A 20868-nucleotide genomic window follows, 5' to 3' on the forward strand; every position below is an offset into this window, starting at 1 on the left:
GGTTATGGAAAAGTGAAGTCAGCCATTTTGCTTTTAGAAATTACCCCAGCGTATTATTGCCACTGATTTTGAGCCAGAAAGAATAAGGAAGATTGCCGGCCTCATATATTAATGCAGCTATTGAGGGATTTAATGAACGAATGGCTCCAGCCTTCATTATTTGATAAAGAGGGTCTAGCTGATTGAACTCTCTTGGAACAACTCCTGAGTGATTTAGAAGAGAGCCTTCAATGTTGAGTCAGATGACATCTACCACAAAACTATGAGGAGGACCTAAGAATTGCAGAAGCCTTAGTGGTTTCAGAAGATGAGTATAACTGAGAGAATGCCTTCCAGCCCTAAGGGTAATAATATGCAAGCAGGAGATAAAAGACAGGGACTGAACACAAGTGGACCTAGTGACATAACTTGTTACAGGTATGGGAAAGGAGGACATATATTGAGAGACTGTCCCAACCTTGGAGGAGATAGATGGAGACATAAATGAATGGTGCCTCCCATGACTTGGGGGCCACCATGGCAGCAGGCGACAAGCAGGAACTGCTTGCAGCCACTGTCCACACTGTCAGTGACAGCAAACTATGGGTGGGGACCACCCACAGCTATTGTTCACGCTGTCGGCAGTGGTGAGCAGGGACTGCCCACCGCTGTCAGTGGCCACATCAGCAGGAAAGGGGGGGCAGCAATTGCCTGGAGAAGCTCACAGCAGCTTCAGCAGCAGCTAATTTTTTGCAGGGGGCACATACTTCCCTGTAGCCCCTCTATGCATCACCTACGGGTGGAGAGTTGACAACATACTTTGCATACCTCATGAGAACCAAAGGCTCATGGAAAAATTTGGGGCATGGACTGTAGTTATGGATGTGGGGGAGAGAATATGGGATGGAGCCACTCAGTCATAACAGGATGGGTAGGAAGCTGACCACTAAAGGCAATGCTGGAGTCAGGATGCTCACAATCGCTGATCTGAGTAGACCTGATGCCACAGCAAGAACTCTGTACAGCCACACCAGTAAAAATGATGTGTATTCATAGAGAGGCAATACAATACAAGACAAGTTTCATCCCCATAAAAATCCTGAAATTCCAAGGAAAACTCAGCACAAAAGCTGGCCTGCATCATGATAATAGGAAGGGATTGGCCACATCTATATAAAGTCCTTGACAGGGTTAAAGAAGCTGAAGAGGGACATATACAAAACAAAGAAGGCTGGCTGGGTGAGTCAGAGGAGGAGGCAAGCTACACAGAGGATGAACAGATTGAATTAGAAGACATTGTTAGTGCAGCCAAATTTAGAGAAACCCAAGAAGGAGATGAAGAACTACAGGCAATTCAGGATAAAGTATCGCCATAAGCGGAGACATCCAGAGCACTCAGGGAGCAAGATAACTGCTATGAGGTAAGGAAGGATTTACTCTGCTAGGTAAAGGGAGAAACAGGGTCCCAGTTTAAAATGTCCTGATTAGTGGTACCTAAAATGTTTAGGCGTATCAAATGGCACTTAGCTCATACTACACCTACAGGGGGACATTTAGGTTGTGATAAAACCATTGCTAGAATTACCCATTGGGTTTTTTAGGCCTAAGGTACACGAAAATGTAGCCCACATGGGGGTAGTGTGCTCAGAGTGCCAAAAGGCCCAATTACAACCTATGCCAATTTTTGATGTACCTTTCGCTCAAGTGGTACTTGATGTAATAGGCCAGGTGCGGGTAATTATTTTGGGCGGAGGCCCACTTAAAAAGTTTTGGTGAGCTGTCAGGGGGCCACATAGGTAGCCCCACCCCTTGAAAGTTGCCCTGCCCCCAATCACCACATTAGGACCAGAAGTCCTGCCCCCTAGCCCTTGACCTTTGCCACCGGAAGTCCATCCCCTTGCTGCACCCCCCCATTCTCCTTTTGGGAGTGGGGATTGCCATCTTAGAACCAGTAAAAAAACCAGATCATACACTAGAAGTCAAACACCTACTATAATATATTTTAATTTTATTACAAAAAAAATTTGTCATGACGTGATTGTGTACTGTATATAGAAGGGATTGCATAAGAACTCAAAAATAAAGTGTCACACTTTAATATTGTGTGTGTGTGTGGTGGGGTATGGGAGTGTGTGGGGATTGTGATAGGGTGTGGCTATATAGGAGGGCATAGGGTATGTTGAGGTGTATGTATATATCGATGGGGCTTATGAGGAGGTCAGGGCACTCATGCCCAGCGCAGGTGCGGCTCTGGCCAGCACTGCATGGGGGGAGGGAGCAGAGCCTGCCCTACTGTCGGGGCTCCACACTATGCACCTGCAGCTCCAGCACTCACAGTAGGAGAAGCCCTGCACTGGAGCCTGCTGCCTCCCCTGATCCCTGCTGTGCAGGTTCCAACACCCTGCCGGAGTGGAGGGAGCTCTGCCCCCTGCTTCCCTGCAGAGTCCAGTGCGGTGCTTCCCCACCGTGAGTGCAGAGTTGCAGGCACGTGGGGTGGAGTCCCCATGTTAGAGGTGGTCAGCGCTGCTCTGGGGGTGAGGAGTGCACCCATGCTTAGCCTGCCTGGCTACTTCTGTCGCAGGGACTCCATACTGCATACCTGCAACTCTGCACTAGCAGCAGGGAAGCCTTATGCTGGACTCCATGGGGAAGCAGGGAGTGGGGTTCCCTCCACTCCAACAGAGTGTAAGGACCTGCACAGCAGGGAGTGGGGGAGGCACAAGGCTCTAATGTGGGGCTTCCCCACTGCAAGTGCTGGAGCTGGAGGCATGCAGCACAGAGCCCCAGCGATAGGGCAAGCTTCACTCCCTCCCCCTATGCAGTGCTAACTGGAGCCACACACCACTGGGTGCCTGTGCTGGGTATGAGCACCCTGATCTCCCCGCCTGCTCCTGCTGCTGGCAGCTGAGGATGCATGCCATGGGGGGAATGTGTGTAGGGTTCCCTACACTCCCCACCTTCACACCTATACCCACACCCTTCCCATCTGAGGTCCATGCTCCCACTGCCCCTCTGGCCACAGGCTCCATGCTGCACTTCTGCTTCCGCCCAGCTGCAAATACACCGCCTCCCTCCCCTGGCCCTCCACCACCCCTGCAGCTTCCCTACCTGCTGCCCCAAACAAGCAGGTTTCAGCTGCAGGAGAAGCCCCACCTGGCTACAAACTGCATCCAGTTCCACTCCACCCATGTTTTCAGTTTGTCCAGATCTAGTTGGATCCACATCCTATCGCCTAGCATGACTGCTTTTCCCCATAAGTTAGTATCATCCAGAAACTTGGCCAATGTGCTTTCCACATATTCATCTAAATCACTGATAAAAATGTTGAACAGCATGGGGCCAAGAACTGAAACCTGTAGTACACCACCAGCCATCTCCTTCCAAGATGATACAAACCCATCCACTAACACACTCTGGGTTCAACCCCTTAGCCAGTTTCCAACTCACCTAACTCTGGACTCTCCCAGTTCACCATCCCCCAGTTTTTTTATAACAGTGTCACAGGAGACCATATCAAAGGCCTTTTTAAAATCCAAGTATATGAAAGCAACTGTGTCTCCCACATCAAGGCAATTCATTACTTGATCATAGAGGAGACGAGGTTGGTCAGGCATGACCTGCCCACAAGAAAACCATGTTGACTATCCCTCAGCATCATGCCTTCTGCCAATCTCTCACAAATGGACTTCTTGATCATTTTTTCCAAAAATTTACCCAGTATCGAGGTCAACTGACCAGTTCTATAGTTTCCCAGATCTTTCTCCCTCCCCTTCTTAAAGATTGGCACCACATAGTCCCACAATGACTCCAGCCAATTCCCTCAGCACTCTCAGGTGTAGTCCATCTGGTCCTACTGACTTGAAGACATTCAGCCACTCTAAGTGCTCCCTCACCGGTTCAACTGTGACCTTTGGTTGGCAATGGCTCCCTCCCCTTCATCCCCTCCCCCCATCCATCCTGTATCCAACCAGGCAGGCAATCACCATTTGTATGTCAGGAACACTGATGTTTTCATTAACGAGTTCAGTTTTCTCCTGACTGTCTGTTATCAGCTGTCCAGTCCCATTCTGCAGGGGCCCCACTTTTCCCTTGGTCTTCCTACATACCTAAAGAAAGACTTCTTATTGTCCTTGATTTCAGTTACCAACCTGAATCAGTCACCTCTCTTGCCCTCTTTATCATTTCCCTACAAATACAGGCTATACTTGTGTATTCCTCCTTGGTAGCTACCCCTTGTTTCCACTGTCCACAAGCCTCCTTTTTCTTTTGACTCCTTGACTCCTCTGGTAAGCGAAGAGGGCTTCCTGGCCCCTTTACCACCTTTCCTGCATACAGGAATGGACCTTTTTTGTGCTCTGAGAATTGTTCCTTTGAGGGACCACCATCCTTCCTGAACTCTCTTCCTCTCCAGTCCCTCTTCCCAAGGGTCTCTCCCACTGTTTTCCTATGCTCATTGAAGTCAGCTTTCCTGAAGTTAAGCACCTTCGCCCTACTGGCTGACTTCCCTGCCATATGACAGATAGCGTGAATTCTAACAACTCATGATCATTATCTCCCAGATTACCCTCAATCCTCAAAATTCCCAGGTCGTCCCCTTTGGCTAGAACCAAATCCAACAAAGCCTTCCCCCTGGTCAACCCATTCACCTCCTGTTCTAAATAAAGTTCTTCCACACAGGTCAAAAACCTATATGACCAGTAAGATCTGCTTAAGTGCTTGTCCCAGCAGATGTCAGGGTAATTGAGGTTGCCCATGACAACCATGTACCTTAAATGTGCAGCCATCATCAGTTCTCTGGAAAATTCCAGATCCAGCTCCTCCTCCTGGTGTGGTGGTCTGTCATAGATGTCTACCATCAAGTCCTCTTCTCTTCAAACTTAGATCTTCAACACAGTTTCAAAACCATCTAAGATCCCCAACACTTCCCCACCCTCCATCATATTTTAAGCATAGGCCTCATGCTAGTAGAACAAGACTAAAAATATGATTTAATGCTATGCATTATACTTAATATATTAATAGTATTAAGTCCAAGCAGGCCTGATATGAAACAGATTTCTCCAGAAGCCCAAGTTGGCTCAGAGTGAACTGAGTGCTGCCTAATACAGAAATGGAGAATTCTTTTCACCTGACAAATCTGACTTCCTAGCACTTTGGTAATATGGACTCACAGTACAACTCAGAATTTGCTAATCAGGAATTATTCATCAGCCAACAACTTCTTGAACAAATGCACATTTGTTAGATTGATGAAAAAGTGGGCTTCTGTTCATGTTGTCATACAGAAAGAATGCAGACTGAAAGAATGCAGAAAGAATGAATGCAGACTGAAATACAGATAGAATGCAGGCTGAAATTATACCATTGGTCTAGAGGCTTGTTTACACTGGACAACTTAGGAAAATTAATCTGAATTAACTTTTAAAATTGACTAATTCAATTTATTAAACCCCATTGTGGGCACTGTAATGAAACAACTTCTATTCAGTTTAGCTTACTTCTCTTTTAAAGTAAATTAAACTATTCAGAATTAAGGGTACTTTAATTCTTAATTAGGGTGCTCAGGTGGCAGTTTAACACAGTTTAACCCATTTTAAATGTACACCTTCAGTTAATTTGGATTCATTTCCCTGAGTGACCTTATGTAGACAAATCACAGATCTTAGAGGACCAGACTGTTTTGTTTCATTTCTCTTAGCCATGCTTGTAACTGAAAGCCTTTTGCAGACCTGTATCAAACTAGGCCCACTGAATCTGATAAGTGTGACACGTATCAATAGAGTTTGCATTTCTTCCGCATTCAGCTATCGCCTGAACGGTTTGTATATTTAACCGCAGTTCAATTTGCAGCCTAGCCAAGCACCTCTGTCCCTCCCTGGTAGGTAACTTTGCTTTCTAGTTAAGATGAATGCAGGATCAGGGCCAATGTATATATTTGGTGCAGATTACACACTGTATTTACAGAAAGTGAGAAAGAGGAACAGGCTTTTATACAAGATCAGAATTTTATTAGACGATTAACATTATCTTGATACTTTGTGACATTTTCTGAATATACCTTTCATAAACACAGATATTCATTTACTAGGCTCATGTTTCTTTTAAACTGGCCTGTCAAGAGGGTGCAGTATGCTACAAAAAAACTTATTATATATGACAGGCACAGATTCCTTTGTCAGCAGGATTCATCAATCAAGCTGAAGTGGGTATACTTTATTGTATAAACTCTTTAAGCTGTGCATATTAGATGGCCTCACGTTTTGAAAGCCCAGGCCTCCTCTGTTCAACCAATCTGGCCAGAGCCAGTCATGATCCAACACAAAGAATGCTTTATCTAAGTATAAAAGTTCAGCTACAGCCTGCAGCATACTCACTGGGTCCCACTTTTCACATTGCTTCATCAGAAAGTTTTCCTGAAATAGGGCAGTAGACCCATCAAAATGAAAATGAGCCATGATAATACCTAGCACTCAAAGAGCACTTTTCATCTCCAAAATACTGAACAAACACAAACTAATGAATCTTTCAGCAACCTTGTGAGATTGGTGCATAAGTGTTACCACCTCCTCTTTAGAGAGAGGCGAACTGGAAAGAGAAGTTAAGTCCCTTGCCAAGGACACCGAGGTAGTAGATCGGAAACAGGATTAGAATTCAATAATTTCTGTGTTTAGAGAACTGTCTCATATTCCTATTTCAACAACAATGGGATGTCTATGCATACTACAAATCAGTAGTTAAAATGGCACAGAATTGATCAAAAGACTGCAATTCCTAAATGTTTTAATTTGTAGAAAAGCTGCAGATATGCAGATAGCAGCACTTTTCAGATGTTTAATGTGTACTCATTACATTTTTAGTACTGATAAATAATGAACAGGACTCTCATGAAATACGCAAAATTTGGGAAACAATGCCCAGCCACACTGTTGTTATCCCTTTGATAAATGCAGCGGGTAGTATTATAAGCAGCTTTTGGATCTTCACTATGTACTGCAGATTAATAGAAGGAGACATGTTAAGAATACTTATAATGAAGTGACTACCTAAGGAGCACTTAAACATAAACGATTATATTGTTTGTGGTCATTTTGCATTTTAAGCACCAAATGCAGCAATATACAGTATTTAGAGATTTCCAATGTAGAACATAATTAGACATTTTCTCCCTTCATAGAAAAAAACCCCAAATGACTGTCACTTAGGGATTATCTCAAAAAGTCTCATCCTGCAAATGTCTGCGACCAGGTGAAGTGCTTGTTGTTATGAGCAATCCCACAAAAGTCAATTGAATTATTTGCAGTTAGAATTTTGTTCTGGTAGTGTCTAAAGCCGGGGTAGGCAACCCCCAGCATGGGTGCAAGAGCTTGGCATGCAAAAGCATTTTGCTTGGCATGCACGCCTTGGGGTGGATGGCAGGGAAGGGGCTGGGGCTGTGCTGCCACATCAAGGATGGGGCCCCTCACGGCTTTCCCGCTGTCCGCTCCTGGCACACCAACATCTTGCAAATCGAGGTTGTGGGTGTTTTTGGCACTCTGCCCAAAAATGTTGCCAACCCTGGTCTAAAGGAGCAGGCTCCAAGTTTGCAATCTGTTACATATGATTTAAGAAAATTATTTACTGAAAGTTCAAAAAATACAGTAACATTTTCCTTCCTGTCCCAAAAGAAAACATTTCTATGTACAAGGCATCATTATTAGTCACTTCTCATTTATACATGATTTTTTTCATTATCACTTTTTTCCTGTTTAATATAAGTAGAAATAATAAATATATATGGTACACCAGTTATGAGACCATTTAAAAAAACACAAGTCTTTCCAAAAAAACAAGAAACATTTTAAAGCACAGAAATTAAGAGCTAGCCAAAAAAACAAAGAACATAACTGTTCTTCCTGTCTTAGAAGCTGCAGTTCATCCATTTGCTTCCAGTGGGAACTGCAACTTCTGCAGTAAACCAGATAGCTTCAGACCTGAAATAATAGCAAAACCTCAAGATTATCATCCCAATTAAGTCTGTTTTATGTCAACTACTTGGAAGAGAAACAAAATTGATTCTATGGTGTCAAAATGAAATGCACAATATTCAAATTATAGGGCAAGTATTTATTTTCAGTTGCTGTTAGCTTTAGGGGTTCTGAATGTTTTCTCTCCAAGAATGGTATTGCTCAATGCCACAATTTATAAGCAAGGTGTAGATAACCCATCAAGTTCTTCACATCTCTGAACAGGTATATTTATGAAACAAAACTTGAATTATTTCTGTAATTAGGGGCAAATTGGTAGAATTTAGCTGAGTACTAGGCTGCATCCCAGGCTCTGCAGAAGGGTTAAATCTTCCCATCTCCCCTTACAAAGATTGAACTTATGAGTTTACTTTTTGCTTTTTTTAGAAATGTTAGAATGAAGAACTGGGGCTAATTTTATTCTAGTTTGTCCAATGTGTGGAAAAGTTACAATGCTGTGGGGGGCCAACCTTTTTGGTAGATGTGCTACAAGATAAACCCTGCACCCCACTCTCCAAGTGCTACTCTGATCCCTGTCTTCTCCCTCCCAAACTGTTGCTCTGCTTTCTGCTCCCTGCCTTACCTACTATTCTGCTTCCTGTCCCCTTTCTCATCTGCCAGGAATCACACACAGGGGCTATTGATGCCACTTGTGGCATATGTGCCACAGGTTGACCACCCCTGTCATAATGCATGGTAAAAATGTGAAGTGACTCTATTATGAAGGATTTCTTCACTCATAAAATACAGTGGGAGCTTAGTCCCTTTAATACAAGCAGGTTTAGGCCTTATGTACATTCTTCACCATGTAATTCAGAAGTATACAGTACTTAAGTCTCAAGTACACTCAACTCCCCTTGGCTTCAAGAGGAATCGAGTGCCCACTCCTTGTCTTCCCACCCCAGAGGTACATTCATAAATGTGTTCTTAGAAATAGTGTGCTATCCTTCACATACGTGTGTGTGTGTATTATATATATGTGTATTTATATATAAATAATAGCTATTTCTTAGGTAAGAAAACCTTTGCAATTAATCAGAGTAGTTTTCATGTAAATCTACCCAGCCTTCCTATTTTTACTTTAAAGGGCATTTACTGTATTTTTTTTCTGCTTGCTATCCAGATCTCCATGCTGGCTTTGGTATCCTTCCTTAGTAATCTCTGAATGTTGTATTCTCTAGAATTTTATATTGCGTATGAGAAAAGTATTTTTAAATTGTGTTTGTGCATCTATACTGATCATTCCCATTTTCCCTTATGTTCTTCAGCATTCTGCCTATTAGTCAGTTGCTGACCTGAACCTCAGAAATGACAGCATTTCACTGCTGCTGTAGGTCTCTGAATCCTAATCCTGCAATCAGGTTGAGAGATGTATGATTTGGAGCTCTACTTCACGTGGGCACAATGGAACGATTAGGCTCAGGATTTCTCAAGCACCTTATGATGAAGGCTGCAGTGCCAATGTAAAATGTTTGTGCTACATATATATTATTTATAGAAAGAAAAGGGTACTATCTCTTCTATGTGGAACTAGTAATCAAGTATCATTTTTAGTAGAAATGCTTTTTAAAATCCTCTGAAAAATATTAACGTTCCTTTTGCCAGATAATTAATATATCACTCCTGTGAAAATCAGTTCACAGAAACCATGCTTCTTTTCAGTGATATAGACTTGCTGGCCATTGTTGCCTCCAGTAAAAGCATTAGCACTTCTATTTAAGGCAGTCTAACATTAAATGGCATGGTGCATTTTGAGGGTTGCCTAATTTGTGGCAAGGCTGCCAAAAGTAGCACAGGAAACCCGTGTGTATGGCATATGACAGACCCAGGGGGACAGGCAGTTCAGCAGCAGGAAGCAGAAGGCAGAAGAGGATGAGTGTGGGACTTGCAGAGGTTGAAGAGCTAATCTGTGGCATGCCTGCCAAAAAGATTAGCTCCTGCTGGTGCATTTACTAAGAAAATAACTTGAACCATCAATGTTTCCCTCCAGAACAACCAACAGCTTTCTGTTGCATGTCTTTGTTACTTCCCTCCTTCCCCAAATCCCTAAAATTGACATGTTTCCTTCCCACTTAAAAGTGCTACTTTGAGTTTCTCAAGTATCTTTATGACTAACAACACAACCAGGCCATTCTGCTCTTGGCTGGCACCTGACTTTTACACAGGCATGCCAGTTTCAAATCCACTGAAGGACAGTTAGCAACACTCAGAGCAGCACTAATTTACATGGATATGGTATTGTAAGTTATGCCACCCAGGGTGAAACATGCTGGGCAGAGCAGCTAAGCAATGACAATTCTCATTTTCCAGCTGACTGTGCATGCAGAGTATAGCTCATACATTGTACTAGTGGGTTGGGGGGGGGGGCGCTACATAATGGTGAGCACTAGACTAGAAGGCAACTGGGGCCAGAGGCCCAGTGCCCAAGACCCAGTGCAGTGGGCCTACGCTAAAAAGAGTCCAGCTAGAGGAAAGAGGCAGAAGCTTAGAAAGCCAAGGCCCTGACAAAGGTGTGCAGGCCTGAGGAGGTCTGATATTGTATTGGGACAAGGTGCCAACTAGAGTAATTCACTGTTAACATATGCAAGGCATGCCTATGACTGTAGGAGTGGAGGAGGGCACAAATAGCCCTTAAGGCAACAGGTGCACTGGGACACAGATGGGTCAGTTGGGCCACTTAGCACTTAAGGGTCAAGATTGGGATCAGCGGGGTCAGAGAGGGACCTGCTGATCAAAAGGCAGGTGTGGGCTCTCTCTCGGACCCAAAGGCAACCTCCTGTTTTGCAAATCAACAAATTTACATTAAGGCATTGCAGGAAAATGAAAAGAGAAGATACCAGGAAGCTGGATGGGGCAGGAGATGTATGGCCAGTAGAAGGCACCATAGCTGCCCCTAGGGGCACGATCCTGTTAGACTTCTGAAGAAGGATTCTTAGCAGGATAAACATGGCCCTTACAGGTCCCCTCTGCAGTTTGAATATGCATGCTGAGAAAGGAGACTATGGGAAATAATTTCATACTTGAAATCACATACTTGGAAAGCTAATGCACAGGTTATCCAGCTGGACATAAAAATAAAGCAAAACATCCCCAATGCCCAAATCTTACTGTGAAAAGAGAAGCTGAGGTGCAGGGGCAGATTCAGGGGGACTGTGGCAACATGGTTGCTCCCTCTTCACCTCTTCACTCCCCCCACCCCCTTCAGCTATGTGGCCATGCACAGTGAGCTCTCTGAGCTCCCCAGCTGACCATTGCAAGGTTTGGGCTGAAGCTTCTGTTTTCACAGAGCTCCAGAGCCCAGAGAGTGATTGCCCTTCTCCCTTCCTCCCCACTAAATTCAGCAGCAAGGAAAAAGAAGGGATGAGCAGTAGAAGCAGCATTTGGTCCCTGGGCTCCAGAGCCAAGGGAAAACAGGAGCTAAGCACCACTGCTACTCATCTCCTCTTTTACTCAGCTGCTGAATTCAGCTGCAGAGGGGGGGGAAGATGAGGAAGGGAAGGGGGAAATGGTGGCTCCCCTGTAATTCAAACCCTAGAAACAGATTTTTAAAATATTACTGCTTGAAATACCTTCAGACTCCAAAGAAAATGCAGAGCCTATTTTTCAAATGATGACTTTGACTTTGATAGGTTTTCTAAGGATTCCTGCTCTCTGATATTTAAAATTTGGGGCAACATTTTCAAATGTTTCACATCTATAATCAAGCACTTTACATGTCACATTTTTGACACCTAAGGAAAGTGACCTTATTAACAGAGATCTGGAGCATAAATAAGTTCCTGTGAAGCCAGTGGGAATTAAAGGTGCTTAGTACCATTATATCCCTCCACTCCTTTTGTTTACAAATTGTAAAATAATTTAGTTTTGGCCAGAGCTAACCTTAGGGAAGATGGTGCTTTGGGCAAACTTGTATTTTGGTGCCCCTCTCCCTAGGCCCACCCCAAATCAGTGGTGCTTCTACAGGCAGAGGCAGGGCCAGCAAGGAGGCAGAGCTGCATGCTGTGCCAGCAGGCAGGTGGTCAGCGACTGAAGGTGGGGCCATCGTGGGGAGCAGGCTGGGCTGGTCACTTCTTCTGTGTGGGGCAGAGATTGGCTGGGGTGGGGCATGTCAAGAGTCCTGCTGTGAGCACAGGCTGCTTAATTGTATGTGCACGTGGTACCCCGCCGATCGTGGTGCCCTAGGCAGTCACCCATGTTGTCCACACCGCTAAGTCTGGCTCTGGTTTTGGCTCACTAAACAAAAGCCCTACTGAACAGGAAATATTTAGCCAAAGCAAGAAAATGCACACTTTAGTTCTGATCATGTTAGATACCAATTACTTCTTCCATGCTCACTGACTTTAGAAGCCTTAGCTCCTTTGTGATCCTAGCAGCTGAGTTTGCTTAAGCAAGATGGCCTCAAGGTTCTTATCAGCTTAGATCCTTTTTTCTGCTTATGGTCCTTTTCTTCATTTTTTTTTCTTTTTTTGTTTTAGCTAAATAGAACCATACTAATTAGACATATTAATTAAAACAGCAAACATACATATTTATTGCCCCGGTGTGAAGAGGATTCATCATGTTGTTGGGTGTTATTCTTCCGGAGGGGAGTGCTCTCCTAAGAAACAGAAGATACATTTTGATCAATTAGGCATAGAAACAGAATGAGAAATGAGTTCAGGAAGAATACATCAGAGCCTGCCCTGCAAAACTAGCCTAGTCTCCTTATCAGAGCTACATTACAGGCAACATTTTCCATTAAATTCTACACAGTGAACCTTTGCTGCCCTCTCTATATTCTATGGGATGTATGTGCATAAGTGTTTTATTAAATAGGGATGAATTTAAGTAGTACTGACAGGTTTTTCACAACAGGAGCCTCTATGCTGAAAAATCCCTTACGTGTCTGTTTCCAGGGTACACTGTTCCCAGTGCTACTTACCATTAAAATCGCTAGGAGTTCATTATATGTAGGCAAAACAGAATATTTAGGTCATGAGTTTTCCTGTGGAATTGTAAAGGGAATCATCCTCTTAGATTGGATTGGCCTGTGTAACCAGAAACTGGTTTTGTGAAACCCACATGCCTCCAGAGAACAGTGGATTACATCTCTGTTCACTTCTCTGAAAGAAGTTTTTCACCAATACACACAAGAGGATAATTTAGAAGGTATACTACAGCCTCCTAAAAAAGGAATATTGTCTATCATGAATCACTGTTCTATAATTGTAAGAGCACATGCCCAATGGAAATTAGTCGATTCACTTATTTGCTGTTCATTTTGAAAATTCTGTAGTAATCTGATTTTTTTTTTAATGAATAACCAATGCTTTTGAGATAAGTTTACATGGGCAGCAGTATTTGCCCTCTAATGAAGTGCAAACCTCAGAGGCTAGCAAAGAACTTGGTATCATCTGGGATTCTAGTGCAACTGCTAGAAAAATCCAAAAGTTACTTAAAAAACAAGGCCATCTTGGGTGGGGGGAGGGAAGGGCAGAAATCAGGGTGACTCCCTGTGCTTTAGGGAGCCTCGTGGAGCTGAGTGGAGTGGCCATGGTGAATCTGTGCCACCACTTCAAAATATTCAATATTTATGGAAAACAATACTATCAAATACATTATTGAAAAATATACTGAAGTAGCTGCTAGCAAATTTTCATTTACTGAAGCCATCAATTTTCAGTGCACAACAAAAATGTCAGCAATCATTTTAATAATTCATTATACAAATTTTGATAGAAAAATATTGGGAAAGAAGGCATAGAAAGAAAGCTGTGTTCTGTGCACACAAAAAATAGTTTAAACGGTATTTCCCTGGGGTGGGGGGGTTAGTTTTGAAATGAACAAATATTTCAAATATAACTCCAGTTGCTATACAGTTTTGTCTCAACCAACTCCACAGACTTGCAAAGACTCAGGGCCAGATTAACACCTAGGCAAGCTAGGCACATGCCTAGGGTCCTGAATTGCGGGGAGGCCTGATCCTTCCCTCCATGGCAGCGGTGCAAATGGCCCTTTCCACCTCCCTTCCCTTCCCTTCCCCTCCCCTCTGTCAGCCTTGCTGCCACAATAGCTGTTTCCTAGCAGCAGTGCCAAGCCCCACTCCCCACTGGCATAACCGTTGGGGTGGGGAGGGGGGACTCAACCGGCCCAAAGCCCAATGAGTTTGTTTGTCTGGGATCCACTAAAGGGTTAATCTGACCCTGCAAAGACTTTCTGGTTTCTTTATTGGATTTCTTTGTTTTCTTTTTGGCCTACATGTTTTAACCTTTCTTCACTTTCAGATGTGTGTTCTATATGAAAAATATGAGGGGGGGCGGGAACTGCTGCACTAAGGTCCTACTCCGTGCACTGGCCTGTGCACCGTGTCTCTGGCCGCATGCCAGAGGTTGCAGACCTGAGCCACCTCATGCAGGTCCCAGGGTCTGGATGCCATGCTGCACACCGAAAGCCTAGCTGCTGGAGCGGTCCACAAGTCCCCACCAATGGAAGTCTTCAGGGGCACTTCTGGGCTACTGCTTCACCCTGATGAGCAGCTGTTCCCAGTTCTTCTAAGTCCCGCTCTTGTCTCTTCTCTGTCCTGGACGTGTTCCCCCCATGCTGGGCACGCAGCTCCTTTTATACACTGCAGGGCTCCACCCCTGAAGTCTTCTGGACCTGAGTGTTGCAGTCTTCAGTCAGGTCTGGGGGAGTGGGGGGAAAGCTCCTCTCCCCCTCCCCTCAGGAAAGGGGCATGACTTAACTCCTCTTGCTGCCTCCTGTTTGGTGGATGGACTCCACCAATCAAAACAGCAAGATTTCAAGTCTGGGACTCAACCCAAGCTCCAAAAGGCAAGCCTGCTACATAAGGGTAGTGCTTCCATGGGTAACTGAAGAAGACACAACACAATGTCATACAGAGATATCTGCACTAACTGTGGAATCAAATGCAGTCTGGCTGCATTTGGATGGCACTCCAGCTTGCTAATAAAGTTGAATAAGTCTCAGCATTTCATCCTACAGACACACCCAGTTATTTTTCATTGGTTGACTATGGTAAGATTATAGTGCTTGGAGGGAAGATGTGTGAGTACAACTCCAGAATAACCATATTTACTCTTGTTCCACCTTTGTTCATGTATTCAGATTAAATATTTTAACACACACAATATTAGAAAGCCTATAATTTTAACTATAATTCAACAATTTAGTGATGAGGGTAAAACAGCTCCATTTTAGGAAGAGGAACACAATAAGAAACAAAAGTAAAAGAATTCTTTCAGAAATAAGACTGGGTTATGCCCTGAAAAATTTCTAGAGTTTTTGCAAATGTCTAGAACATTTCGAGGTTCAAATGGGATACTGAAAAGCAAAAGAAGAACGGTATTACACTTAGTCACTGGATCAAAGCTATTTTTTCCATTGACACCTAATACCTTAAGACACCAGAAAAAAAGATGAAAGTAATTTGAACATTCTTATTTAAAGTGTTAAAAGATTTTTATTAAACTAAAAATGTCTCAGCTTCAAGCTACAGTTTCCAAGACTATAAAAAAAACCACCTGGGTCAAAACCTGTTAGGTTTTATAGCAAGTCTAAAGGCATGGCTTCCATATGCACGCTGAGTATTTTGTTAGTACAACTGAGATTTAAATTGAGTTGTGGAGTTATTTAGCACTGAGCAGTGTAGCACATTACTTAGTCCAATCCACTGGGGATAGATGACTTGGCCAAAATCTCTGGATATTGTGAATCATTTTGAAAGTGCTGTACACAAAATGCAAAAATATGACTGTTTGCAACTGGTCTAGATAGACTATATGAGTACCTTGAGGACTGTGCTTGAAATAAAAGATATATTTATATACAAAGTATCAGAAACAAAATAGGTAGCCAACAAAATCAATGAAACATTGGCTTTTGCTTCTTTTTCCTGATTTGGGACTGTTCAGAGAGCATATTTTAAAAAAATTCCAGTGTCAGCACACTAGCATATGAATCAAATTAAAGTAGCATCTAGGAACACAGAGTCATCTGACTCTCTCAGTATATAGCTCCTAGCACAATGGGACCCCAGTCTCAGTTGGAACATAGATACTACTGTAATAATAACAAAAACTAAGTTTTAAGCTGCGGAAAATTCATTTCATACATGTCAACTTTGTAAAAACGATTGACTAAAGTATGAAAAGGGAAGCAAGCATTGCAAATTGTAGTTGATATAGCTAAGCAAGTTTTGTCAACTGCACAGGTATATGTGTGATGAGACCCCATTTTACCTGTGTTCATGACTAGGGGACACCTCTGAAGTTGGAGGGGGAATTGTGATCTCATATAGATTGGCAGGGGGCAGTGAAAAGCCAAGTGCACTTAAAACACACTGCTACAAAAACTGAAAGAAACAATGCAAAGTTTGAGAAAGAGGCTTTAAGCATTTAGGTATGAAATTACACAGATACTGACATTAGAAATGTTTCTTGATAACTTACTGTGAACCCTTACTTCATCTTAAGAGCTTTTACTGTTACCCTTATCTTCCCTCTCTAGTTCCCTTGAATTGTTTGACATAATCACTTGTAGAAGTTTTTCTCAACCTCAAAACAAGGGCTATATCAATTTACATAAAGGGGATTGGGGCATGACTGGGGTTTTTACTGTAATACAAATAAAACAACAACAATAATACAATTAAGATAAGATGCAACAGTACCTACTACCGCTGCAACACTGATCTTTGTTATGGTTAATGTCCTATTATAGCACTGATTAAAAATTATTTCCCCAGCAGTTCAGATACTCTATTAAAGTATTCTAAGGAAACTAGATCATAATCTGATTACTTTCCTTCAACAGAGTGCGAATAGAGGAAAGGGCCATGTCTACATGAGATATTTACTGAGGAGTTACTCGCTCCGCAGTAAATGTCTCAGCATCTACATATGCAGGGCCATTAGGCTGGAGTAAACCAATTAACTCCACAGGAAAGTTTTTCACTTTGCAGCAGTGCATGTGTAGACACTGATGCAGCTGGTAGGGCACAAGGGTACTTCAGTGCAGGGGCTATCTGATTGCTAGCCCAGCACTGGAGCACTCTTGTGCCCCAGCCAGCCCCTCCACAGCACATTGAGCTGGGGTGGTGGGGAGCAGTCCTGGGCCCCGCTCCCCCCACCCCCCAGGGGGGGCCCGCTAGCAGGGGCTGCTCAGACCCAACTCAGTGTGTTGCAGTCCTGGGTGCACCTTCAAATGGCACACCTGAGAGCAATACATTTTGGAGCAATAAACTCCAGAGTTTATTGCTTCACATTAATTGCACATGTAGATGCAACCAGGAAAGAGGAAAATGTTATGCTATTGTGATAATAAACTGTTTTTGCTTTATTCCTATTATTGGTTAGAAGTACCTGGAAAATGGGGATCAGATACCAGGCAAGAACACATTCCAAGGACCCTGTTGGATCCAGGTAATAACATTAAGTTAAGAAATCTGTAATCTTTCCAGTAATAGCAATACAGATAAAATTATGGGTATTGTTACTGAAATACAACTACTGGCTTATACAAAAACAAGGGTCTCTTGCTATTATATCTGTATTCCATTTTCTGTTTCTAAGTGCATATTGTAAATGAGGTCATCTAGTTGTTACTCCACTGCAGAGTCTATTGCTAGCAAACCAGATACACACCACTATTATTTCAGTATAAAAATTATCATATTTAATCACATACCACACGCAACTTTCTCTCGAAAATCAGACACCCTTCCCCCCACCCCATCCCCCAAAATCAGGGCATGTGTCTAGAAGGTTGATTTTTTTCTTACTGGAATAAAAGAATAGAAACAGTCAGACACTGTTGCAAGATAACTTGGCTGTTGTGCTTCTCCCTCTGCCAGCTTCAACAAGGGAGGGAGCAGAGTTCACCATTCAGTGTCAGAGCTAATGTTAACCCAGCCACAGCCACAGCCACAGCCACAGCAGACAGTATTTGTTCATGACTGGGAAAATCTTTTGTATCCATTCTGCTTTCCCGAAACAAGGTGCGTGTCTTGTTTCAGGACGTGTGGTATGTGAGAAGATAGAGTATGTTTCTTATTCTGAAAGAAATACAATAAAGGTTATTTTCTTAAATGCAAAGCTGCCCTGCTACCAGCCTCTGATTGGTTGTCTCCATAATTATAAAATAAAGAAGGAAGTAGTTTTAAAAATACCTGAGAATAGATTTGTGCTAAACTGAAAATGTAGCCACAGCAAAATATGTGAGGGAAAATATTGGTCAGCAATCTATGCATAGCTGATGGTGTCCCATTCAGCTGATAACATTTTCAGTAATTCCCAGGCAATATAAGACAGGCTATAGTAGAGGTCTCAATGCATAGCAGCAGAATCACAGCAGGGGTGGTTTCTCAGTTGCCTTGAACCTGGTGCTAATGTCCTGTACCTACTGGGCCTAACCAAGGAACAGTTCTCTCTCAGTACCAACAGGATGAAGTTACATAGTCCATAGTGTCATACAGGAGTCAATGAAATGGGAAGATAAGTATTAGGTAACTATCCTCTGTTCAACAAACAACAAAGGATGGATGATAAATGGGGTGATTCCCCTGGCAGGAGGATATCTTGAGCCACAGTTCAGAGCATCAAGTAAAATTCAGATATAAACATCAACCCACAGCACTGTAGCTCTTAGCAGGCTCAAGAGCTGCCCCCCACTGGCTGTGGTAGCCTCTGTTTTAAAAACTCTTGAAAAGACACATAGGGCAAAAAACCCCACTTTAATGAAAAATGGAACTGCAAAGACAGATGGGGAAAAGTATATTTTTTATTTCATGGTTGTGCCCATAGACCCCAGTCAAAATTGTACGCTGGAAATTGCACAAATATCAAATAAAAAGCAGTCAATAATTGAAAGAGCTGGCAGGGTATTTATTTACAATTTCTATGAGGAATGAAGCAACAACAGGGGTAATGCAAGAGAAAATGAGAAAACAGAAGAAAGAAAGGGTACAGAGAAAGGAAAAGAAAAATAAGGGTGCTGGATTCTTCCCCCTTGCAGATACATCTTTTTCTGAAGCCATCTGGAAGGTAAATAAGGTACTAAGATATAAGTTCACAATAACAGAAGCAAAGGTATTTTACGTAGTCAAAGTCACTCCATAAAGTAACTAGGAGTGCCAGTCCTTACCACTTTGTGGCATACAGAACACCAGTGTCCTCCACTGGATACTGCTCAAGAGAAAGAATGAACAGAAGGAATTTGGTGAGGCCTCACTAGGAAGAACTAACTTCTTCACCTGTCCCTGGGTCCCTCCCTCTTGATTCTAAAAGTGGCAAAAAAAAGGGAAGAGGATAAAACTATTAGTGTATATTGAACAGTGGAACCATGCCCCACATCCTAATTTCCTTTGGCTGCAGCAAGGGTTCCATGGCTGAGCCCTCAGTGGATGAACAGCCATTTAGAAATTCAAAACGACAACACAAAGGTTCTTTACCTCCTTAGGCACCATTATCCAGGTGGGATTACTGCAGCAGAAGCCAGGGCTCCCACCTCTTGATTATCTGGGAGGGACAATTATGACCATCTGCCACACTTCCAGCAGCAGAATGAGAATGTAGCATCTCAAGATGTGTGGTTAAATATGCCGGAGAGAACAAAATTCTTAAACAAAATATTGACTCTTGTTGCCAGGAGACTCAAGAAGTCAAGATCAAGGCATAAACTAATAGCCTGAGAATAGAAAATGGTAGGATATTATCCCATCATGCCCAAAACACACCTGTACAAATACCCATTCTGGAGAACTGGGACAGGTACTCTGGCAAAGCTGCTGCAAAGCCCCCATATTTCAATGTCTGAAAGAATTGTGTTGAGCAAAAACAAAGGATTGTTCAACTTTCACTGATGAATTGAGTGGTTGGATACAATGTGTGGTATTGTTCATTACAGAGAGCAAAGTTGTGTGTTGTGAATCTCAGAGGTTATGACAGAAAAGGAATGATAAATTCACACACAGCAGCATTGGAAATAGATGGATGGCAGTAACTCTCAGGCACAAGCTCAGGTCTATTTTATTTGAAAGTCACTCAGCTCATAGTGCCAGAATGATCTACTTTATCACGTATAATAGAACTCCAGAATGGGTATGTCATCTTACCTATGCATAAGGAATGTCATGAGAACCTGTTAGAAAGGAAACAATAGGAACCACAGCTGAAATCTGACCTGTTAACAAAGAGCAGCACATGAAGTTTCTCAAGTATACATAGCCCTGGAGCATTCTGAATGATGGCTGTGTCCCCTTGGTTTGGAACTTGCTCATATTTTGCATTGTGATCTGTGAGTACGTTAAATGGAGAAATGGCCCCTTTCTTCAACAGTGTTACTTCCTAGAAAATTGTTGGACACCTTCCAGGAATGTGAAGCAAGGGCTACCTGAGTAAAACCACCATTCATAAACATCCAATCTGTTCCATTCCCACTGCTGTTGCATTTACCTTCTTAAGGAAAAGCACAGAGGAACAAAGGACATGATGACCAGAGTATCATAGAAAGGCCAGTGAATCTAGTGGTCTCTCTAGAATCTAGTAGTCATCTCTAGACCACAATCAGGTTGGGTATCATGACACATAGTCAGCCACCCGCTTGGTACAATTTCCTGATTATGTTCAATAAAATACTAGAACTTTCATTTGTGACATTAGTGCAAGTGTTTGGAATTTCCCCTGTTGACATCTACAGAATTCAGCATTCCACGACTGGCTAACAACAGATCCACGTTGGTTTTGGCACAATTTTTTATTCCTTTCCAGCAAATTTACTGAGGGCCTGTGATTATCTTTACTTTCCTCATAACCAAGATCCTATGTCTTCCTACCCTATTCTCTCTAAGAAACAAATTGTTTTGCAAGAAACTATACAGTGGGTACATCTA

At 42.8% G+C, this 20868-nt stretch overlaps 1 protein-coding gene across 3 annotated transcripts in view; it reads right to left on the reverse strand.

Annotated features, from left to right (window-relative positions):
• Positions 1–5965: 5965 nt before the first annotated feature.
• EMCN (endomucin) overlaps positions 5966–20868 on the reverse strand; it is a 105844-nt gene continuing 90941 nt past the window's right edge. For all 3 annotated transcript variants that reach the window (XM_090031871.1, XM_090031870.1, XM_090031869.1), the window contains 2 exons: positions 12508–12579; positions 5966–7949 (listed from right to left, as the gene is read on the reverse strand). In XM_090031871.1, the coding sequence (XP_089887997.1) occupies positions 12554–12579 (26 nt within the window). In that variant the 3' untranslated portion in view covers positions 5966–7949; positions 12508–12553. The remainder of the gene's footprint in view (positions 7950–12507; positions 12580–20868) is intronic.

The sequence above is a fragment of the Crocodylus siamensis genome, chromosome 2, assembly GCF_052110815.1.
Source record: "Crocodylus siamensis isolate JL-2025a chromosome 2, ASM5211081v1, whole genome shotgun sequence".
NCBI lineage: Eukaryota > Metazoa > Chordata > Crocodylia > Crocodylidae > Crocodylus > Crocodylus siamensis.